A 23,663-nucleotide genomic window follows, 5' to 3' on the forward strand; every position below is an offset into this window, starting at 1 on the left:
TTGTCAAATTTAATAAATTAGTAAATGAACATAGTAACATCAAGTCAAATTTATGGTGCAGTTACATTATGGGATATGAAAATGTAAGTATATGTAAAGTCAGATTTGAGATACAGCTGTGTCAGATGTGTTATTATTATTATCATTATGATTATTATTATGATTATCATTGTTATTATGATAAATATGATGATTATCCCTGTCCCTGACCATCTGCCAGCCTGTCCCCGGCCAGTCTTCCACAGCTAGAGGGAGACAGTGCTTTCTTGCGGGACGCCTTGGCTGCTCCGAGGACCGTCTTTGCCGTCATGTCCTTGTTTGTGCGTTTTAATCAGCGATTGGAAAATAACAGGTAGCCTTGTCCGTCTGCCTCTCGCACCCCACAGACACCCAGCCAGGAGGAAATACAGGAGTGGGTGTGTGAGTGAGTGAGGGGGTTGCTATGAAATCAAAATAAGCCCCCCTATTAGAGCCTACTATATTTGACACGGAGGCTGTTGTGTGTGTGTGTGAGTCCCTGTGCGGTGTTTTTTCCAGTGTCTGTGGCCGACAGGAGGGAGCAGTCCGCTGGGTACAACAGCCGGGTTGAATCGCAACGTGTTTGTTGTAACGGGGAGAGAGAGAGAGAGAGAGAGAGAGAGAGAGTCACCGCAGTCGGTCGGAGCTGTGTGTGTGTGTGTGTTTTTTCCTTTTTTTCTTTTTCTTTTTTTTGTACATGAAGCTGCTGGCTGCTGCTGTGATCGGGCTGCTGCCGTCAGCCCGTCTCTCCGCCGCCTCTGGACGGATGGTGGTCGCCGTGATTCACGCTTGAATTTTAGAGCCATTATTATAGACGACACCGTGGATATGGAATGGTGCATGCCGCTGGGCCAAGTGTTCCGCCTCTGAAAAACACCGGGATCATGGACAGTCATCCGCTGTGAGTGCAATAAACCCTGTGTCAGTGTGTGTGTGCATGACTGTGTGCGTGCGTGTGTGTGTGTATGTGTGTGTGTTGACGTTTCCCAGTGGCGGCTGCTGCTGCTGCTGCTGCTGCTGCTTTGACTGATGGTGCCGCATTGACAGAGACAGCGGCCAGCCGGCCAGCCAGCCCGGCGTGGCTGCTGCTCCACTGACCGCTGGGATGGATGGATGGATGGATGGATGGATGGATGGATGGATGGATGGATGGGGTGGTCCGGGTGGGGGGTGGTGGAACTGACTGACTGATACCGAGCCTTTGTCGGTGCATCGCATGCCGGGGGGAAACACTAGGCTGGAGGAAGAGCTTGGTTCTTGCTGGTGGTGGTGGTGGTGGTGGTGGTGGGGATAACGGAGGTGTTTTGTTTTGCAGCACAGAGTGTGTGTGTGTGTGTGTGTGTGTGTGTGTGTGTGTGTGTGTGTGTGTGTGTGTGTGTGTGTGTTCACTGCTATGGAGCCACCATGTGTGTGTGGGTGTGTTTGTGACAGAAAACAAGGGACACGTGAATTTCTTGCCATAGAAAAACATAATTATTTGTAAGTGTTGGGTGATTTTGTTATGACAGACAGGCCATAGGTGATGGAGAGAAACAATTTTGAAGTACTTGTGCTTAACCTAAGTATTTGCATTTTCTGTAGGCTACTCTTCAGAGGCAGATACAGTATTACTATTTACTCCAATGCATTTATTGCATTTTTTTTTAAAATTTTTTGCAGATTTGCAGATTTCACATACAAACAGGGCTCCAGACGGCTCCTAAATGGGGGCATTTTGCCCCTAAAATTTGATTTGAGTCAGTGCAAGTACATTTTTAATTTAGGCTACTTGCGCATATGCAACCAGTAAGTTTTGGTGATGGCCGACTCAAAGGATCTGAAATCTGTCATTACAGGTGGCAGGGCAATGTGTGTGAGGATCATGAATTAAAAGGAAATGTGAATTTTGGCTTTGCAAGTCTATTTATGGTGCATTCTGCTTGCGCTCCTAAAATTTTAAGTTAGAGGCCATTGTTTAGTCTGGAGCCCTGATACACTACATTTCTGCCTTAGAATATAATTCCCCAAATAAGAAGATTATTGCTCTTCAGTCATAAACCTGGTCTTATTTGCAAGGTTAATGCTTTAAAACTTCAGTGTCAGTGTGATTCAGAATGAATAGAAGAGGTGTAACTCTGCTGAACCAGAGTTACAGAGGCACAAATATGGTGGAAATGTGGGTGCCGTGCCTCTCTGAATCCTTAGGACTCGAAGTTCATGTGATATGAGGATTCATGAAGTGCTTTGCACAGATAGAAACTTACAATTGTCAAACAATGTGTAGTTTGTGAAGGCTGTGTGTTGAATGGGTCCAGCTCAGATGAAAACACAACTAAAACGTCACTACAAAGGGTCCCATAGGTGGGATGGGTTTATTCTGAAATATTAGACCAGTGGTTTCTAAACCTTTTGTCTTGGGACACTAAAATCATCCAGTGAACAGCTGCAACAGTAGTCAAAGTCAATCGTTTGTGTACATTTAAAAAAAAGAAAAGAAAATGCCCCTAAAATCCTGTTTCTAGTCTGTCAGATGATGTGTCTCTCTTTGTTTTATGTCAATTTAAACTCAGTATTGTTGGGTCTTGGATTATAGGTCAAAACAAGACATCTGAACATTTAAACGTGGGAGGGAACGTTTCCATGTTTTTCAGACATTTTTTAAACCCCCTAGACTAAATGTTGAATGACTAATGATTAATCCAGAAAATAACCAGGAGATTATTCTATCATGAAAATAATCCATACCTGGGCCTTAATCCAATATTTCAACAAAAAGGGAATAAAAGCAAAAGCTTAGATAAGAGGAAAGACAAACAATGAAATAATAAAGAAATCTGTGTAGTACGATGCCCAAGATCATCACAGGATGACGGGAAGACAGGAAGCAACCACTGGCAACTTTATATATTTAACAATATATAAAGTAGTAATCAGCTTCAACAGTAAAGGGCTACTTGATGCATCAGTATTAACAATCTAATGAAGTTACTTGAATTGTAATGGATTATTTTTTATTGTTTTATTACCTAAGTAAAGGAGCAGGATGTGTTTGTCTAGTTTAACGCACTTAAGATGTGCAGCATCTACAGATTTAGATTTACTGCACTGTATATTGCATAGTGAGCTTCATAAAGGTTAATTTGTTGCACAGCTGGTGTGTGAAAGTGTATTAGATTGTGCAGGTGTTGCTCACATATGATTGAATTAACCTGTTTCCAAGGTCCAAGGGCTGAAAAGACTGTTGCAAGGCTCCTATCTGTTTGTCCTCTGCTGTTTCAAGTTACCATTAAATACAGAACAGAACACCTGAGGGACTGTATATGACAGTTTGACCCAGAAATGAGTTTCAATTAGTCAATAAGTCGTTTGATTCATTCAACAGCATTTTGTCAGTGAATTGTATGTGAGGCCGATATAAACTAATAATTAATATCTTAAATGACATGCAGGGTCAACAACACTGGCTAATAATAATAACGTAGGTCTGGCTGTAGTTGATTTGAACAAATAAATGATAAATCAATTAACCGACAGACAGTGAACCTGTAGGTCTGGGTTCCCAAGGTAGTTGCCTTATTTGCCTGATTGATGATCCATAAATTGCCCTCTGAGTGCATATGTTTAATGTAGTCCGGGAGAAGAAATCCTTTAGCCACTGTTGTAAATCAGTGAAACCAAATATTGAACTCCAGGTATCCAAAGCAACAGTATCTGCTACGGTTCCTCCTTGCCAACAGATGAACCAGCTCTCGTTGGTGAAACAGATATAACCAGGGTTCAATGAAACCAGCTTTTAAAGAGTTGATGGCACTTTAAACACAACGTCTGCTGTGGTGTATCCCCGAGATTACTCATATCATTTGTTATTTCTATCTGTCCTGTCATAGCACTCTCTGTCTGGACTATTATTATGTTCATGTTTGTGTTTGCTTCATCTGCGCTGTCCCTCTCTCAGGTGCACTAGGCTTTGTCCACACAGTCTGGACAAAGAAGATGGAGTCGAGAGGCAAGGTCCAGTCACTTTCAACCACCGGCACATGAGGAAGGCGTTCAGAGTCATGAACGAGCTGCGCAGGTGATACACGATACACTAATCTCGTCATCTATAGATCCTTTGTTGTCCCACTTTTCAACCCCCAACTAACTGGATGTATTTCCTTTCTCTCCGTCCACATCCTGGATGCCAATACAGCCAGAACCTATTGTGTGATGTGACCATAGTGGCGGAGGATGTAGAAATAGCGGCTCACAGAGTGGTTCTGGCTGCAGGGAGCCCTTACTTCCACGCTATGTTCACAGGTAAGAACGATCCTCAGTCCTTTGCTGCATGACACGTGGCAGAGGATTTTTCTTTTTCTCTTTTTTCTTTTCTTTTTAATACTTTGTATGTGCACGAACAGGGGAGATGGCAGAGAGTAGGGCGAAACGAGTGAGGATAAAGGAGATGGATGGTTGGACTCTGGGCCTGCTGGTGGACTACATCTACACAGCAGAGATACAGGTCACAGAAGATAACGTGCAGGTAAACACACATGTGTATATTCCCGCACTAACTATTCGTTTTTAACAGAAATCTTGGTATAATACATTTACTGCTATTTTCTATGGGTTAATTGCTATTAAACCTTTCTTTTGTTGTTGTCAGCTGTTAAAAACCTAGTTGACATGCAGCTGGTCAGTTTTCAGATTTCCCTGGCAGCCTGTTCAAAAACCTGATAAGTGAGTTTTAAAGGTGATACCTGGAAAACATATTCTTAAAGGGATAGTTCACCCAAAATTCAAATTTCACTCATTATCTATTCACCCTCATGTCGACTAAGGGCTGGGAGAAGTTTCAGAGTCCTCCGTGCCTTCTCTGAGTTACAGCGGGGCTCCGTGCAGCACTGCATGTCCGTATGACGGTTGTGTCTGTAATGTCCCTCTTGTATTGAAGCCCCAACATGAGAAATTGTTCTGAAAAAAAAAAAAAAAGTATATGATTTAAGCTTGTTTGTAGCGGAAGCTCCCAGCAAATCATCAAATCTCATGTGATTTGCATTGACACCCAGTTCACGGCTCCGCAAATCGCGCAAGATTCCGGCAGCGCGACACTGGGAGCTTCCGCTACAAACAAGCTTAAAACATATACTTATTTAATTTTTTTCAGAACAATTTCTCATGTTGGGGCTTCAATACAAAAGGGACATTACAGACGAGCACTATGGAGGTATTTGGATGTTTTTTGGTGTGTCTTTTTGGACGAAGAAAATTAGCCCCGTTCGCTACCGTCATATGGACATGCAGTGCTGCACGGAGCCCCACTGTAACTCCGAGAAGGCACGGAGGACTCTGAAACTTCTCCCAGCCCTTAGTCGACATGAGGGTGAGTAGATAATGAGTGAAATTTGAATTTTGGGTGAACTATCCCTTTAAGACAATGTTTTCCAGGTATCATCTTCCTTCTAGTGTTACTTCATAACACCACGGTACCATGGTCACTTTCTGCATTCTTTATCAACATGATAATACTTTCCTGGTCTAAATATTTTCCATGCACTGGAACACATTGAGAAAACATTTGGTCATTATGAGCCTCCGTAGCGTAGCTCTGAGCAGCTTGCGGTTCTGCTCCGCCGTTCTAAAAAATAGCTTGCACCGACAATTAAAGGTAACAAACCTACTGTAATGACTATAGGGATTATGGCAATGGGCCAATTTGCCAAAATGTTATCCCTTTAAATACTTGATTTACCAATGGGCAATCTCACTCACCTTTTCTTCGTTTTTTTTTGAGAAAAAAAAATGAGAACAAAACTTAAAGGATTGTGTTACTGCTGTTATTTACTGTACACTATATTAACAAAGTGGTTTTTGGGGAAACTGTAGCAGCCATTTTGGATGATTGAACTTCTCTGTGCGATACCAAGACTATCACTTTATACAGGATACTGTGTGTGTGTGTGTGTGTGTGTGTGTGACAGGCGTTGCTCCCTGCAGCGGGCCTGCTCCAGCTGAACGAGGTCAAAAAGGCTTGTTGTGAGTTCCTCAGCTCTCAGCTTCATCCGTCCAACTGTCTGGGAATACGAGCCTTCGCTGACCTCCACGCCTGCTCTCAGCTCCTCGCACAGGCAAACAGCTATGCAGGTTTGTGCGTGCACAGACTCTGTTTTTGTATATGTAATGTTTTTTCATCGCTCCACTAAAGCAGATTTGTGTGTGTGGTTGTGTCCTGGTCAGACGATGTGAGATGAGACAGAATAAGAACAGAAATGAGAAACTAAAACTGTGTTTACCTGCAATCATTATGTTTTTAATTTGTTTTTGCTGACAGAGCAACATTTTACTGAGGTAGTCGGGAGCGAAGAGTTCCTAAATCTGGGCATGGAGCAGGTGTCCAGCCTCATCGCCAGCGACAAGCTCACCATCCCCACAGAAGAGAAGGTGCACATATGCACACACACACACACACACACACACACACACACACACACACATACACACACACTGCTTAGTATATCAAACACTCTGGACCAGATTAAGTGTTTTATTTATTTTTGGCTGTGATGTGTTGAAGGTGTTTGTGTTAATTCTTGTGTAGGTTTTTGAAGCGGTGATAGCCTGGGTCAACCATGACAAAGATGTCCGCCAGGAACACTTGGCTCACCTGATGGAGCACGTTCGTCTGCCGCTTCTCTCCAGAGAGTACCTAGTGCAGGTATGAGGGGCTGCATCTGCATGCTTGTGTTGGACCCTTTTTTTAATGGTGAGGGGCAACATAACGTCTCTTAAGTGTGGCTCAGGTCTGTGGCTAGAGACCATTACTGCTGTTCAAGATGTCTGAGCTGTAATGTTGCTACATCTCCAGTTACAGATGTGGTAAAACTAGTTTTCACGGCTTTTGTTGAATCAGAGATTACGTTGCGAAAAACATCAGGTGATGTCTTTTCCTACACTAACCGGGAAGTATGTAATTTAATATTTACAACATGAAAAAAAAGTCAATTCAGTGATTTGTGGGTCTGAAGCTACTCTGCTGGTTTATATTCTCAGATTTGTAGTTTTTTTTGTTTGTTTGTTTTCTTTGTCTTCTGTCTGTAATCAATTGCGGATATAGATTGCCTCAAATGTCAATATTTCTCTTTTTAACTCAGACAGAACTAAGCAATGATTTGTCCAAATAGATAGTATAGTCATTCCCCAGTGACTGGTTGTTTTCCCTCAAAAATGTAAATGTAACACACATAGAGGCACTTCACACAACTTAATGTGAAAAGCTTGACTATCATCTCCACAGTTTGTGCATATTATGGTCTATATTGATATAGTGTAGTAGAAATGTACTAGTATGACAAAAGGAACATTTAAAGAACAAATTCCAGTAAGACTAAGAAGCAGAATATAAGAACAAGAAAATATTTTTGAAGGATAATAATTTCCATATTGTAAAGTGAAGTAGTACCAGTATCAGGATTTTAATATTTAATCACATCCCTATTGTTACTGTTGGGGTATGAGAGGAGCTACACCAGCTAGTTACAAGCAGAGCAGATGTGTTTGGTAATTTGACATCCACAGGGTGAATTTTATGGATCCTCTCTCTCTCAGACGACAGGTTGTTGTGATGAGGACGCTCTTTGTGTGTGTTGTTGTTGACTGATTTCCTTCTATTGCCAACTAAACAACCCTTAGGTGGTTTGAATACGTGGCTACACTTTGCATCATATGAACAAAATAACAAAACAAAACAAAATCTATAAATAAATCAGTGGCAGATGTGGATCGAGAGAGAGATTGTAGCACCTATTGGAAATGTGCATTTATTTGTTTATTTTTGGATCGCAAACTTTTTTTTAGCAATACTTGCAACGGTGTATTAGGGCTACAAATCAAATCTGACATCTTGAGAATAAAATAATAATATTACAAAAAAATGTCAATATATTTCAAGAAAAAACTATTATGAGAATTAAACATGTAAAAGCTCAAGAGACAAACCCCAATGAAACAGGAGGAAGAACAGTCACTGGAAGCTGCTGTTTGTGCAGAATATTATTATGTGAAATATGCTTAAGCATACTGTAACTTCAGAGGAGGGCCCACCACACCCCTCAATTTCCTCTGTAACTTCCCCTTTTGAAATACTATAACTTACTTTATATGAATTTTTTCCCCTAGATATTATGACTTTATGCTTTGATTTGTTTTACTCGATGCAGCCCTTTACTCTGTAAGAATTGGGGTCGTGCTTCAATTTTTTTGTTCGTGATGCAGAATAAATTCTTAGTTTGATTTGCTTCTTTTAGTTCAAACATGTCACAACAGTAAAGAGCTGCTGAGTCAGAGTCACACTGAAGCATTTTGTAAATCCTGCCTGCTGAATGGCTCTCTCCGTCCTCTCTCTCCCTCTCTCTCTCTCTCTGTGTGTTGGTTGTGTTAGCGGGTAGAAGAGGAGTCTCTGATTAAGAATAGCAGTGCGTGTAAAGACTACCTGATCGAAGCCATGAAGTATCACCTGTTGCCAGCCGACCAGAGAGCGCTGATGAAGACGGCGCGCACACGCATGAGGACTCCGGCCTGCTGTCCTAAGGTAAAATAAAATACAATCCACCACAGCAGAAAATAATGAAGACACAACACCTGATTTACAGTTGTCATGACGTTGCTGTCTGGTTTGGTTTTATAGGTGATGGTGGTGGTCGGAGGCCAGGCTCCCAAAGCTATCCGCAGTGTTGAATGTTATGATTTTGAGGAGCAGCGATGGTACCAGGTGGCTGAACTCCCCACCAGAAGGTGCAGAGCAGGTGGGAAACCCTGAACAACAAAAACATAAATCACATCACATTTATGGACCTGGACCCTCTGAGGAACGGGGGTCCATAAGGTCCATAATCGTAGATAACTACGATTTGGTATCACCAAAACTAATGATTCATTCAGATGGTAAATCACACACTTCCAGGTGTGTCACTGGATCATTTCAATTAAAGGGATACTTCACCCAAAATCGATAATTCACCTATTTTCTACTCACCGTCATGCCAAGGAAGGTTTTGGAGAACTTTCCGACTCATCAAAACGCTTTTGGAGTTCCAGGGGGGGTCCGGCTGGCAACGGATTTTCATATAATGGCGGTGGATAGAGTTCACTTTTGAATCGTCCAAAACACACACTATGAAACATCCAGATACCTCCATACTGTACTGCTCGTCCATACTGACCCAAGTGTCCTGAAGCCGCCACATGGAAAAGTTGTTCAGAAAAAATGTATTTGATCTCTGTTTTTAGCCTTGTTGTAGCAGTAGCTCCCAGTGGCTCTTGCAGCATGTGCGAGATTTGCTGCTAGATGTTCTTCCGTGTTTACTTCATACATCCAATGGTTTACAACGACGAACGAACATCTCGCAGTAAATCTCGCGCATGCGCACAAACATCAACAGAGCCACTGGGAGCTACTGCTACAACAAGGCTAACAACAGAGATCAAATTAATTTTTTCCGAACAACTTTTTCATGTCGTGGCTTCAGGACACTTGGGTCAGTACGACGAGCAGTATGGAGGTATTTGGATGTTTCATAGTGTGTGTTTTGGACGATTCAAAAGTGAACTCTGTCCGCCACCGTTATATGAAAATCCATTGCCAGCTGAACCCCCCCTGGAACTCCAAAAGGGTTTTGATGACTCAGAAAGTTCTCCAAACCCTTCCTTGGCATAAGGGTGAGTAGAAAATTGGGGAATTATCAATTTTGGGTGAAGTATCCCTTTAAATAGGGAATAGGGTGTAAATACCTCCTGTAATCCTGCAGTTTGTTCCCTGCTTTGATTATTTTGTCTTTCTAACAGCTTTTACACTGGTCTAGTTTTGTTGATATATATTTTCTGGCGACTGGTGACGTACAATATGAGATACTGATAAAGAACATACACTAGCCATACCTTTGAAATTCAGGTTAAAAAAGAAAGTCTATTTTTCAGCAGCAGATAAAAATAGAGCAGGCCTCAGTGCCTTTTTTAGATTTTCACCTTTTTTTAGAGAGAGAAATGCATCTTTAACTGGGACGCAGCAGCAGCAGCAGCAGACGTTGGTAGCTCGTTACTTGAGGTGTGTAAACTCTCAGGTCGGACCTTGGCCTTGACCTCTCAGCTGTTTACGACCATCATGTCTGTAAACGTTCGTTGATGTTTAATGTTCCTCTGTCTGTCGGCGCCCCCAGGTGTGGTGTACGTGGGTGGATGTGTGTACGCAGTCGGCGGCTTCAACGGTTCTCTGCGCGTGCGGACGGTGGACTGTTACGACCCGATGATGGACCGCTGGACGAGCGTGAGCAGCATGCAGGACCGTCGCTCCACGCTGGGAGCTGCCGTGCTCAGCGGGCTGCTGTACGCCGTGGGAGGTTTCGACGGCAGCACAGGTACAGTTGTGTTTGTGAGAGAGTTGTAAAGACGACGTGTGATTTATTTCCAGTGGTATTTTTGATCTGTGTTGTCGTGTCTGTGTGTGCAGGTCTGTCGACGGTCGAGGTTTACAACACCAAGACAGACGAGTGGTTCCACGTGTTACCCATGAGCACTCGACGCAGCAGTGTAGGAGTGGGTGTCGTAAATGGTGAGTGCAATTCCCACTTTGGTTCTGCAGGCAGGATTTTGAAATAGAGTGATGGAGATGGACAAAATAATAGAGACACCCAACGCTATATTAATACTGTATCCTTGTGTCGTGGTAAATAAAGTAAAACGGAAAATAGAATGGATAATAATGTTAAAATAAAACTGTTTTTGTTTTGAGATTTTTGAGGTTATTTCCCTCAGCCCCAGTGCAGTTTCCCTGTTTGGTCATAATTATGTTTTATAAACTTTATGATTTTTCTTTTTGCCATTTTCAAAACTGCAGGCACAATTTTCACAAAAACTGAAAAATGAGTTAAAATGGCAAGGTGTAAATCCAAACTATTACTAAAAGAATAATGCATCATATGCATTATGAAACGTATTTCCATTCACACATGAAATGAAAGATACTTCAGCAAACAACCTTGTTGATTCCTGACAAAGAAGACAACATATAAAACGTGAAAAAATTAGGATGTAAATCTATCAAGTTAAAAAGATGAAATCTCAATTAAAAATTTTTTTAAATACCTTTAAAGACGTACTTTGCATCAAAACATTGTAAAACAAAGTTTCTGTCAGTTCATATTCTGTACAGCTGTTTAACTATTGCATTTATCTTATGTTAATTCATTCTTTAGTTATGCATTACAACCTTGCTGTGTGTGGTTTCTACAGGAATCCTCTATGCAGTTGGAGGTTATGATGGAGCGACCAGGCAATGTCTGAGCACAGTAGAAGCTTACAACCCAAAAAGCAACTCGTGGAGCTACATCGCTGAGATGGGCACAAGACGCAGTGGAGCAGGTGTGTGTCTGTCCGTGTAACCTTACGAGCACGGTGGTTGGTTACCTGAGAATCTTGAAAATGTTCAGCAAAATATAGATAAATGGTTCTTTAGGTATTTAGTGTCAAACCGTACAAAAATACGCAGATTATATATTTATAGGACATTAAAGAGTCAGGAAGAGGAAGCATATTGTATGACAATTAGTTAAAGGGATACTTCACCCAAAATTGATAATTCACCAATTTTCTAATCACCGTCATGCCAAGGAAGGGTTTGGAGAACTTTCAGTCATCAAAACGCTTTTGGAGTTCCGGGGGGGGGGGGGGGGGGGGTCCGACTGGCAACGGATTTTCATATAACGGCGGCGGATAGAGCTCACTTTTGAATAGTCCAAAACACACACTATGAAACATCCAAATACCTCCATACTGCTCATACGTACTGACCCAAGTGTCCTGAAGCTGGGACATGAAAAAGTTGTTGTAGTAGTAGCTCCCAGTGGCTCTGTTGATGTTTGTGCTCATGTGTGAGATTCACTGCGAGATGTTCTTCCGTGTTTACATCATACATCCAATGGTTTACAATGACAAATGAACATCTCGCAGCAAATCTTGTGCATGAGCACAAACATCAACAGAGCCACTGGGAGCTACTACTACAACAACTTTTTCATGTGGCGGCTTCAGGACACTTGGGTCAGTACGGATGAGCAGTATGGAGGTATTTGGATGTTTCATAGTGTGTGTTTTGGACGAAAAGTGAACTCTATCCGCCGCCATTATACTATAAAAATCCGTTGCTAACCAGACCCCCCCTGAAACTTCCAAAGCGTTTTGATGACTCCAAAAGTTCTCCAAACCCTACCTTGGCATGTCGGTGAGTAAAAAATTGGTGAATTATCGATTTTGGGTGAAGTATCTCTTTAACAAAATGACCAATGCCACACTTATTATTATTACTGACCATGTGTCTAATGTCTGCCCAGGCGTGGGGGTGTTAAAAGGTTTACTCTACGCTGTGGGGGGGCATGACGGTCCGTTGGTGAGGAAGAGTTGTGAAGTTTACGATCCGGCCTCCAACACCTGGAGACAAGTAGCTGATATGAACATGTGTCGACGTAACGCAGGTGAGACAGACACCAGGTGTGAGATGTTCCTCTGTTCCCCCCTGTTTGATGTCCATGAATCTTTAATTCTGTGTATTTGTGTGTGCTTGTGTGTGTGTGTGTGTGTTTTCAGGCGTCTGTGCTGTGAACAACTTACTGTACGTGGTGGGAGGAGACGACGGCAGCTGTAACTTGGCGTCTGTGGAGTTCTACAACCCGAACTCAGACAAGTGGACGCTGCTGCCGGCCTGCATGAGCACAGGACGCAGTTATGCAGGTGTGAATGTGTACACTGTTAAACCACTGAAGTGTGTATTTAAAAAAAAAAATCCAGCTTCATTTATTAAGGTTTTAAAAAAAAACTGACTGCGCTCATGATGAGACAGGATGATTTACTGCCTCTGTCCTGTTGCTCACTCCAGTAGCTGAGAACCAATCCATCATAAAAAATTAAAATTAACATTAATTATTGAACTCTTTGTTGTGTCTGATGTTAGTTAAACACATCCACCAAAAAGTACTAAAAATAAATATTCTCACAGCTGATTTCAGCTGTATTGCCCAGCGCTGTCCCAGGACTCATGTAGAGAAATGTAGCGTCAGTGAACTGAACACAGCAGCCGGATGTTTACCAAATGATTCCGAGGGGACGCAGAAGGCAATAGATCAGATCCTGCTGAGCCAGCGCTTGCTGCCTTACTGCTGTTCAGGAGACAGTATCTTGATCTTTAGTCTGATGTGAGATGGTGTGTGGGCAGGAAAATATCATATAATATATTTATGTACAGTATATATCCAGCACTGGAGGTTTATTTTGGCATATAAGTCAGGTTTAAATTGTAGAGATGGCTGTTTTTGGGGCGGGGGGGCTGATACTGACAGAGATATTTTAGAGTTAAAAAAAAAAACCTGCTAACCTTTGAGGAAAACTTGAGAGAGTGAGATGAGGTCATACATATTGGTGCTAAACAAAATAAAAGACAACATATAGGAAGATGAAGAGAATGACATGATATCAACTTAAAAAAAAGACAGCAAGTATGATATTATTATTATATCATGCAAATCATAGGAGCTGCATTTGTTTTGACAATGGTAAAATGTGGCACCGCAACTGATAAATACATAATAAATATAATAAATAATAAGTGTTGAGCTGCTACAACAATGGCCTGGCATTAAGGCCCACAAAAAAAATGACATAATCATTTAAATATTTTTTTCACTGGACTAATATTCACTGGTGCAAATTTTTATTTATTTATTTTATTTTGCCTTTATTTAAAGGGATAGTTCAACATTTTGGCAAATTGGCCCATTGCCATAATCGCTATAGTAATAGCAGTAGGTTCGTTACCTTTAATTGTCGGTGTAAGCTATTTTTAGAACGGCGGAGCGAAGCGGCAGGCTGCTCAGGGCTATGCTATGGACGCTAAGGGAATTTCTTGGTTTCCCTCATCAAACTCATCAAATACACAACCCAACAACTCAAAAACGCTGTTGTGGACAAGTTGTGAGCTGCACAATCACCACGCTATGAGATAATAACGGAACGTTACGAGACGGAGCTGTTTTAGACGTAAATTCATGCAAAACCGCTGATGCGCGTTGCGTTCAGGGACAGTTTTTCAGCAAGCAGACTCTGTATTTACACTGTATTTACCTCGAAAAAGGCTCAGTTTCGTAACGTTCCATTATTATCTCACAGCGTGGTGAATGTGCAGGTCACAACTTGTCCATGAGAGCGTTTTGGAGTTTTGGGATTTTGTATTTGATGAGTTTGATGAGGGAAACCAAGAAATTCCCTTAGCGTCCATAGCATAGCCCTGAGCAGCCTGCCGCTTCGCTCCGCCGTTCTAAAAATAGCTTACACCGACAAATAAAGTTAACGAACCTACTGCTATGACTATAGCGATTATGGCAATGGGCCAATTTGCCAAAATGTTGAACTATCCCTTTAACCAGGTCGGTCCCATTGAGACACAATGACCTCTTTTTCAAGGGAAGCCTGGCCAAGACATAAAACGAATGCAAATATTACAATTACAATTAACAAATACAAACATATCGTTCAGCCCTGCTTGTAAACGCTTCTATTTCTACATTTATTTCAGCTGCTGTGTCTTAAAATGATATGAGTGATATATCCGAGTGCTAATCTTTTTTGTTTGTTTGTTTGTTTGTTGTTGTTGTTTTTGACTACAGGTGTGACTGTGATTGACAAGCCGTTATGACTGCTTTTGACACCCACCACTGACTCGGAGCAGAATGTATTCTCCTGCTGAATACTGGTCTTGGATCTGTCTTACGACGCCAAATGCTTGGATGTCGGGGCAGCATCAGCACCGGCACTGACGCAGATGAAGGAAATAACAAGATTGTTGTTGTTACTGTTGATGATGATGAGGATGATGTTGAAGATTTTTGCACTTACCTGAACGGGAGGGGGGGAGCCGTAACAGATATCGGGAACCCGGTGTTTTGTTGTTCGCCCTCCTGGCAGGACTGCAGCAGCGACTGGACGAAACCAGTTGGAAGCACCACTGTACCAATGCAGTGCCATTGAAACACTACTGAAATGAAGCTACTAAGAGCTGCAGAGTTACTTTAACGTTACTAAAGTTAACACGAACCAGCTCTGAGGAAGAAGACCACTGATGTGATCTGCGGGGTAGAGGGGCGGCAGAGAACGAGCACTCGGGACTGAAATCTTTGTTTCTCCTTCGTTTTTATCCTCTTGAGACGTGTGTATGTTTGCGTGTGTATGTCTGAGTGAGTGTGTGTATGTGTGTGTGTGTGTGCGCTTGCATTTAAAGGTGCTCCATTGCTTGCATATGTGAGCATGTGTGTTTGTGCGCATCTGAGTTCTCTTGTGTGGTGACGCCCGGTCCGACGCCGCATGACCGCACTCTTGTCTGACCTCGACCTTTTACAGTGTTGCAGTGTGGCTGTTTAACGAGTGCCTGAATGTCAAATTTAAAACCCCTGCTTCCCCCCCTCTTCTCCTATACCTTTTTGTCATTGCCTAGAGTACTGTTATTGGGCGGAGCACACACACACACACACACACACACACACACACATACATACATAAAGCTGGACTTGAACCGCCGTTCTGGGATAAAGAAATAACACTATGGAGAACTGATTTGAGATCAGTGTTTCGGCCGCATGAATCCAGAATAGCTATGTGAGAAGCAGTGGCAGAAAATGTACATTTCTTCGTAACGAAAAGAAAACTGGAGTACTCACTCTTCTGGTAAAGCTTGAGGAGAGGCCTCGTTTTACTTTTTCTTTTTCTTTTTTCTTTTTTCTTTTTTTTATTGCCAAAACCAGTGACAGACAGAGGGAGGAGCTGCTGGATGGATGTATCAGTGCTTTACTGTCACCTGGCAGCCGTCTTCACTGTGGTTGTAACCACTAATGACAACAACAGCCTGAACTCACTGCATGGTCCCCCCGACCCTCTTCTCCCTCGGTGTAGCAACCCTATTAATTACTGCACACCCTGACGTACTATGAATGTGCCAACTTTAATATGTCTCTTCTTTTCTGTCTCTCTTTATTACTCTACTAATCTGTTCTCTCTCTCTCTCTCTCTCTCTGGAAAGTGACCAAACCTACTCTCGATTTTCGTTTCTCTTCAGTCTCTTTCTCTTCCCTCTGCTCCTATATTGAAAACTGCTATACTAGTAACTGGTTATCGCTGTTTCTTGTCAGTGTATTGAGGAATGTCATGTAGGCTAATGACTTTGAATAATGTTTCATTATTTGTTTTATATTATCATTAATAAATATGCTTCTTGTATTTAAAGCTGTGAAATGATATAATCTGTTTTTAAAACTTTGCCAAATCAGTAAAACATTGAAATGGAAATGGAAATGTGTGATATATTTTAATAATTTTACATTAACTTATTTATTATAGCCTAGTGTAAAACAGTTTGTCTCTTCTTTTTTTGATACCTGCCAGAATGTGTCCTTTGTAATGAGTTAACAAGATTTTGCGTAATTTGCTTGCTCAAATTTATTTTGTCCTTTAAACAGAACTTTTAAAATCACTTTTTCTTTGTTTGTCAAACTGGTGATGGAAGTTGTATTGTACTTATTCTATTGTATTTATTTGGACACCTTTCCAGTCATTCTGCTCATTTTTGACATTTGACTTTTTTTTAGTTTCTTGTATTAAATGAAAAAAAGAAAGAAAGAAAAGTTTTCAGCAGTGTGAGAAAACAGCGAAATGCATTTAAACCAAGTGCTGTACAAAAGAACAGGTGTGAGGTGGTACTTCTGTTATTTCCTAGTAAATACTGAGGTTATTTGACTGATTTGGTTTTAAGTTACCTACAGATAAACAATTACAGGAAGAAAAAATGCACTAGTGTCCTCATGCAATAGATGCAATTGTATGATATAAGAATTGGTGCATTTAAAATGTAATATTTGATAAATGCTAATGTAAGTTTACCTTCCTTTTATAAGGAGATAAACATAAATAGTTTAGTGCTTGTTACATTCAGGTACATAGTGGTCACATTTAGATTGTAAACAGCTCTACAACATGTCCACGTGGGGTAACAGTCTGTTGTAATGTAAGTTTAAGATGAAGGACAAATGCATAATGACTCAGAAGTTGTGTGACCAGTGACCAACCACCACCACCCCATCTCTTCCCTCAGACACTCCATTCACCACCCGCTAACGTTATGAAAGCGCATCTGGCCTGTGATTGGCTGTTGCTGTAGAAACCTCCAGTCTCACTATCATCACTCCATCCCGCGGACCAATCAGAGGAGACGTTCGGCCCCCCGACGTCAGCGTCCTCTCCCCTCGGCCAATCGGATCATCGGATCGCTCTGTACTTCACCGGGGCCGTCCGCCTCTCGCTCAGGTAGACTGGACAGGACGTAACCGCGGAAGGTGAGAGACTTGACGATGTTTTCCTCTATAATTTCCATATTTTTTGCAGAATGTGCTTTCGCAGCGGTGAAGTTTTATTTCTTATTTAGACATTAGAGCCGAGAATAGAGACGGGAAGTTGAGTGTCTAGTTGTGGGACCAGGTAAAACAGAGCTTAGCCTTTTGCTATCTGAGACAGACAGGTTTTATAACCACTTATCCAGGACAGTGTGTAGAAATGACTGTTATTATATTACTATATTATAACAATTATACATATTAAGGTGGCAGAGAGAGGCAATGGGATGTTTTATACGCCGAAGAAGTACGATATATTTTCATCTTGTAGCATTGAAGTATAGGCTATACATGTTTTAGCGCACACAGTTTGCTTTTAGTGCATTTCTGTTGGTCTTGTTAAGTAACATTGGTTGAGTTGAATAGTGTTTATCAATAGCCTATCAATACTTGCAGCTGCATAAGCAACTACGTCTGTGCCATTGTGCAAAACGATATCTCTACCCAGTGTTAAAAAACAAAACTTGGACAAGGTATTTGCTATCTATAAATGAAATAAGGATTAAAGTAGCCTAATTACTGTATACATGTAGAGTATATGGTCAATTTATAATCCAAAAGCTTTATTCCTTTGTGTTATGCTTTGTTGTATTTCCTGTGTCATTTTCATGTTATGTTAAATAATGTTGCATTTTTAGTGTAATGAGTGCATGTTGACATTGACTTTATCAACTAAAATAGCTCCTGTATGTATAGAAAAAGTGAGGAAGGTTATGCTGCACATATGTGAGGAAGGTTATGCTGCACATATATTATATATATATATATTATATTATGTGCAGCAAAACCTTCCTCACTTTTTTTTAACTGATGGTTAATTTCTGTGAGTTTAATGTCTTCTTTGATGAATTTTCTTTGATATAATAAGTTAAATCAACTCATATTATACCAGTTATATTTTTCTTAAGCCTTATGGTGAGGAGTGTAGTTGGGCCTGTTTCTGTTGCCTTCCCCTTTCTCATGTTATAGTTTTAAATAAGAAACTGAGGAAAGAATCTTATAATACATTATAACTTGTAACAGTGCGTCTATGTTTTTGCAGTCTTCTCTCCAGACGTGCAGTTACCTCGGGGGAATCCATCATGGCAGTGAACGGCACGGCAGACATCTTGAGCTCAGCGTACCTCGCGGTGGAGTATGTGGACGCTGTGCTGCCTGAAAACCCCCTGCAGCCCTCCCTGGAACAAGCCTGGGGCTACATGCTGGACAACTACACCAAGTTCCAGATTGCCACCTGGGGGTCGCTCATCGTCCACGAGTTCATCTATTTCCTCTTCTGCGTACCCGGTTTCCTCTTCCAGTTCTTGCCCTTCATGCAGAAATACAAGATCCAACAGGTTTGTGTGCGCGTTGTGCGATCGTTGGACGTGATTTTTTTTATTTCTACTATCTGAGTCGTCACAGTTGCTCTAAATAAACTTTCCCTCACTTGCAGGACAAGCCAGAGACCTGGGAGAAACAGTGGAGGTGTTTCAAGATGCTGCTCTTCAACCACTTCTGTATCCAGCTGCCTCTGATCTGCGGCACTTACTACTTCACCGAGTTCTTCAACATCCCGTATGACTGGGACTCCATGCCCCGCTGGTTAGTGTGATAGTACAGTACAGAGGGATCATTTATGAACATGTCCATAAATGACACATACAGTGGGGAAAATAAGTATTTGATCCCTTGCTGATTTTGTTAGTTCACTACCCCACAAAGAAATGGACCATCTATAGTTTACTAAGTTTATTTTAACAGAAAGAGACAGAATATCAACAAAACCTCCAGAAATAATATCATAATGTAAAGGTTATAAATTAATTTACATTTGATCAAGTGAAATGAGGGCAAAAAATCAGCAGGGGATCAAATATTTATTTTCTTGTATCACCGTATATCTACATGTTAAAACATCACATAGAATATTTGTTCTACATTGAAAGTCGATTCATGTGCAAAAAAAAAAGATTAAAGGGACAACGAGAAGTTTTGGAAAGCAAAGTGTTTTCACACTACATTTCCCATGAGACTCCGCGCGCACGGTGAAATTCTTGGACCGGCGCAAGACGGACGAAAGCAAAAACATTTGCCAAGAATGTTTTCATTAATCATCAGATACCGTTGTAGTTCTGACCATAAACGGCGATTCGGCGGCGTTATTCCCATGACCCGCCGGGCAGCGTCGGCGAAACCGAAATCAGGAAATGCTGGGCGAGCCGACCACTAATAATAATAACAAAATAATGATAAAGAAAAAACGATATATTAACACATTAACAAGTGTGGGTAACGTAGATTCATCCACATTAATATGAGACTTTTTTATAACCAAATACAAACTCCTCGTTGTCCCTTTAAAAATAGGATGTAATACATTATATAATCAGATTCAACACTATTATGTTATAATCACATAGTATCTTGAAGTTGTACCTCTTTTTTTATTTTGTTCCGTGTTGTTACTTGTTGCATTTTGGTTTAATCTAACGGTTTTCCCCTCTTTCCTCCCTCCCTCCTCCACCAGGCCGTTCCTCCTGGCTCAGTGCTTTGGTTGTGCTGTTGTTGAAGACACCTGGCACTACTTCCTCCACCGCCTGCTGCATCACCGCAGGATCTACAAATACATCCACAAAGTGCACCACGAGTTCACTGTGAGTAAAACACACAGTGACGAGTGATAAGATGAATAAACACAAACACACAGAGGTCTGGTTACTCTCTCTTCACGGCACAGTTACTTATTAATCATGTGACAGTTTGTTTTCATGGAAGCATGCGTCCACTTAAACACATCGTGACACCTGACCGTCGTCTCTCCGCTGTTCCCTCAGGCTCCGTTTGGCATGCAGGCCGAGTACGCCCACCCAGCCGAGACCCTCATCCTGGGAGCCGGTTTCTTCATCGGCATCATGATCTTCTGCAACCACGTGTTCTTCCTGTGGGCCTGGGTCGCTTTCCGCCTGCTGGAGACCATCGACGTTCACAGGTAAGACACAGTAACAACTTCTCCCTTATTCACCCCTGTGCAAGAAGAGTCTGAACTAAATCCCCTCTGAATTCACCAATATCGATAATAATTTCTTTCCCCCAGACTTTTACATATTACCATGATTATTATGACAGAAAGACAGCAGCTAACAAAGTAGCAACAGAGCAAGAGTAACACTTGCATCACTGCATAACAATGCACAGTGAGACGACGGTTCATGTGAACCTGCACGTTGCTCAGCACATGAACTTTGTCAGTAAGTTGTGAGGTCGACCACTAGAGGGAGCAAGAGAACACCAGATGTTGGTGTCTGACTGCTGTCAGGCTATTGAACTGATTGAACCCATTTATCATATAGACTCATTATTATGCTTTTGTGTAAATATGTTTATATGGAAATATACAGATACAGATGTATGCAGGAGATTAAAAAACAACTGGGAAGTCATTCATAATTCATGGGACAAGTTCGAATACAATATGGTTGTATATATAATAGCACAAAAGTGCTTTCTTTAAATAGTTTAAGTATGTATAAACAACGTTTGCACACCCCAATAAACATAATATATACATAAAAATAATTATTGTTATTATTATTATTATTATTATTATTATTATATGCTAAATTAAGTCACAGTATATATTATAGAAACAAAATAGGTTGAGGTAAAACAATACAAAAGAAAAAAAATCACAAAAAAACTTTAACTGTATCTTGTTTTAATTTTCACTATTTTCTATAATTTAAATAGCATTTAGCCAGCTTATTTAAAAGTAGGTGCTACCTATGTCTTGGGAGGAAAGAACCATAATAAATGTATTTTATCTTCAGTATATTTTGATTCATTTCTATATCCAACCTAAAAAGCATTTGTTGGAAAATGCTTCAATGTACAATTATTTCTGGTTGTTGTAAATACTGAGTCCTTTCCTGTATGATTTTTAAATGTTAGGAGAATTAACTTATTCCTTTCTGTCCCTCTTCTTCCTGTCAGCGGTTACGACATCCCTCTCAACCCGCTCCACCTGATCCCGTTCTACGCCGGCGCTCGTTTCCACGACTTCCACCACATGAACTTCGTCGGGAACTACGCCTCCACCTTCACCTGGTGGGACAAGCTGTTGAACACAGACAACCAGTACAGCAAGCACATGCAGAAACAGGGAGAGAAGAAGGACAAGTAAACCACTCACACCCTCACACAGACACACACACACACCAGGTTTGTCAGGAGGAGGGAAGCGAGTCTCACAGTGAGCAATCAGACAGTTGCTGCTTTCCTCTCACGTGACGACACTTAATAAAACACACACACACACACACACACACAGACTGAAGGTGTGCTTTAAAAGAATCATCTCTACTGTGGTTTGATTCTGAATGGGACTGCACGTTGACTTCAGTCCACCGTCTGTGCCTTTCTGCTAAAGAGGTATCATTACCTGTTGTCTGCTTCTGATAGCTGAATAAAAACCATCGACATCCTCATTTTGATTTGTTTGCTTTGTTTTGTCATTGAAGCTGCACCACGACTTCTCTTGTGAAACGCTTCTGTATACCTCTGAATGTCTCAGCACTTTAACACTTCCCCTCGAGTTGACCCAAGTCACCATGACACTGTTTTTTTTTGTGTGTTGTTGTTACTCTTGTGGAGCCACAGTTCAGTAGGAGCTGTCTAAACTCAGTGCTGACCTCTGACTTAAGTCAGGCCTGTTGGATGGAAACAGGTGTACTTTTTTTCTTTTTTTTGATGAAAGAGGGATTGGCTCATGTTGAACAGACTTGTTCAAGACTATTTTGTTGGAGACTGTAATAATAATTAAATGCTGTTATAATTTTTACAAAAGAAAACTTGGACTTGTTTTATTTCTCTGTTTTGTCATATTAGAATAAAGTATTTGAACAAAATTGAACAAGAGTGTGGTTGTGATGAGTAGTTTTTTTTATTACTAGATGTAATGAGGTGAGATAATATGTGTCCCACTGTTATTAAAGCAGAAGTAAGCGATCTGGTCGTTTTGGCTAACTTCTTGTCAGCCGATGGAGTTAGCAGTCCCCGCCCTCGTCCCTACGTCACCACATTCACGCGCATCCCTTGGCTGCACACACAGAGAGGACCGCCCCTTTATGCCGTTCTCTCTCCTCATTGGATAAAGGTTGTAGGATACAAGGAAAGTTTTCTCCTCGGCTTACAGCAGAACAGAGTGACTGACAGACCCGTGTTTCAGACCAAACAGTCTATGTAAGTGATTGCTGTCGGAAGATATAACTATTTAAGACTTATATTAACACAAACATTCTGCTTACTTCTGCTTTAAGACATTACATTACATTATTGACACTTAAACACATTTCTACAGAGCCTCGGCTCAGCGACGGTTCAGATTAACATCACATACCAGAATCATCTCTGTCAGGGTCTCTGTATTGCTACACACACACACACACACACACACACACACACAGTGGGTGTGGGCTGGTTGGTGAGTGGGTTTCTGTGCAGTAGGTTCCCTTCATCTCCTCTCTGCTGCACTGTGGACACACCCCTACAGCTCCATCCTGCACACTCAGCAGCATCAAGTCAGACAGCAGCAACCAGCACCAGACAGGAAGTGGTGAATTAAACACCAACTCTCACTAAGAAAAATCATACTGATGAGGGCAAAATGATCTGATGATATCATGAAATGAAACAGTCAAATAAATAGCTTTGTTATTGTCACACACCACTGATTCTCCAACAGTATTTATTTTACTTTAGATCTTTTCACCTGTTGTTTTTTTCATGCTCAGTAGCCGACATGCAATAAAAGGCCTGAATCACACGGTGCAGACGGACATGACCTCACACATAAAGTAAAGTGGATAAAGGAAAAACACTCTTAATCTAGTAAAATGTTCCTCCATAAACACCCCATTGAGCAATCAAAGTGTTCAGAATTAAATAAATAAAGAACACATCATGAATGAAGTCAAATGAAAAACAAAGTGGCTAATATAAACACTGCATTGTAAAACAACTAGGCCTATATGAGTTTAAATGAGTTTTACACAATTTCTCTCTCTCTCTCTCTCTCTCTCTTTTAATTGATCTCCTGTAGTTTTATTTTAAAATGCCCTGTTTATCAAAGGAGACTTTAATTGGTTAAGTCTTTATTTATTAGTCAACACAAACAGGGTAAACACAGTTTGGCTGTGGAATAAAAGCATTTCACAATAATGTCCTGAGTTT

The 23,663-nt window shown here is 41.1% G+C and overlaps 2 protein-coding genes across 2 annotated transcripts; both read left to right on the forward strand.

The window, feature by feature from the left end:
- The first annotated feature begins 324 nt into the window (after positions 1-324).
- klhl2 (kelch-like family member 2) lies at positions 325-16,353 on the forward strand. Its single transcript, XM_085782531.1, has 15 exons — positions 325-919; positions 3,953-4,072; positions 4,190-4,296; positions 4,398-4,519; positions 5,958-6,120; positions 6,308-6,417; positions 6,575-6,691; positions 8,414-8,563; positions 8,660-8,777; positions 10,188-10,385; positions 10,478-10,579; positions 11,260-11,388; positions 12,357-12,497; positions 12,610-12,753; positions 14,682-16,353. The coding sequence occupies exons 1-15, from the start codon at positions 852-854 to the stop codon at positions 14,708-14,710; spliced, it is 1,818 nt and encodes a 605-aa protein (XP_085638657.1). The 5' UTR covers positions 325-851; the 3' UTR covers positions 14,711-16,353.
- A 964-nt stretch (positions 16,354-17,317) lies between these two features.
- Positions 17,318-22,349, forward strand: msmo1 (methylsterol monooxygenase 1). Its single transcript, XM_085782543.1, has 6 exons — positions 17,318-17,396; positions 18,496-18,790; positions 18,889-19,037; positions 19,963-20,089; positions 20,270-20,424; positions 21,426-22,349. The coding sequence occupies exons 2-6, from the start codon at positions 18,536-18,538 to the stop codon at positions 21,613-21,615; spliced, it is 876 nt and encodes a 291-aa protein (XP_085638669.1). The 5' UTR covers positions 17,318-17,396; positions 18,496-18,535; the 3' UTR covers positions 21,616-22,349.
- The last annotated feature ends 1,314 nt before the right edge of the window (positions 22,350-23,663 follow it).

The sequence above is a fragment of the Trachurus japonicus genome, chromosome 1, assembly GCF_045865225.1.
Source record: "Trachurus japonicus isolate A0001 chromosome 1, Traja_1.0".
NCBI classification, from domain to species: Eukaryota; Metazoa; Chordata; class Actinopteri; order Carangiformes; family Carangidae; genus Trachurus; species Trachurus japonicus.

Bases quoted from the DNA above. Each gene is read 5' to 3' on its own strand.
- msmo1 (XM_085782543.1), top strand. From the start codon at position 18,536: ATGGCAGTGAACGGCACGGCAGACATCTTGAGCTCAGCGTACCTCGCG. The intron at 20,090-20,269 runs GTGAGTAAAACA...CTGTTCCCTCAG, and splicing joins AAGTGCACCACGAGTTCACT to GCTCCGTTTGGCATGCAGGC. The intron at 20,425-21,425 runs GTAAGACACAGT...TCTTCCTGTCAG, and splicing joins GAGACCATCGACGTTCACAG to CGGTTACGACATCCCTCTCA.
- klhl2 (XM_085782531.1), top strand. From the start codon at position 852: ATGGTGCATGCCGCTGGGCCAAGTGTTCCGCCTCTGAAAAACACCGGG. The intron at 920-3,952 runs GTGAGTGCAATA...TCCCTCTCTCAG, and splicing joins ATCATGGACAGTCATCCGCT to GTGCACTAGGCTTTGTCCAC. The intron at 4,297-4,397 runs GTAAGAACGATC...GTGCACGAACAG, and splicing joins CTTCCACGCTATGTTCACAG to GGGAGATGGCAGAGAGTAGG.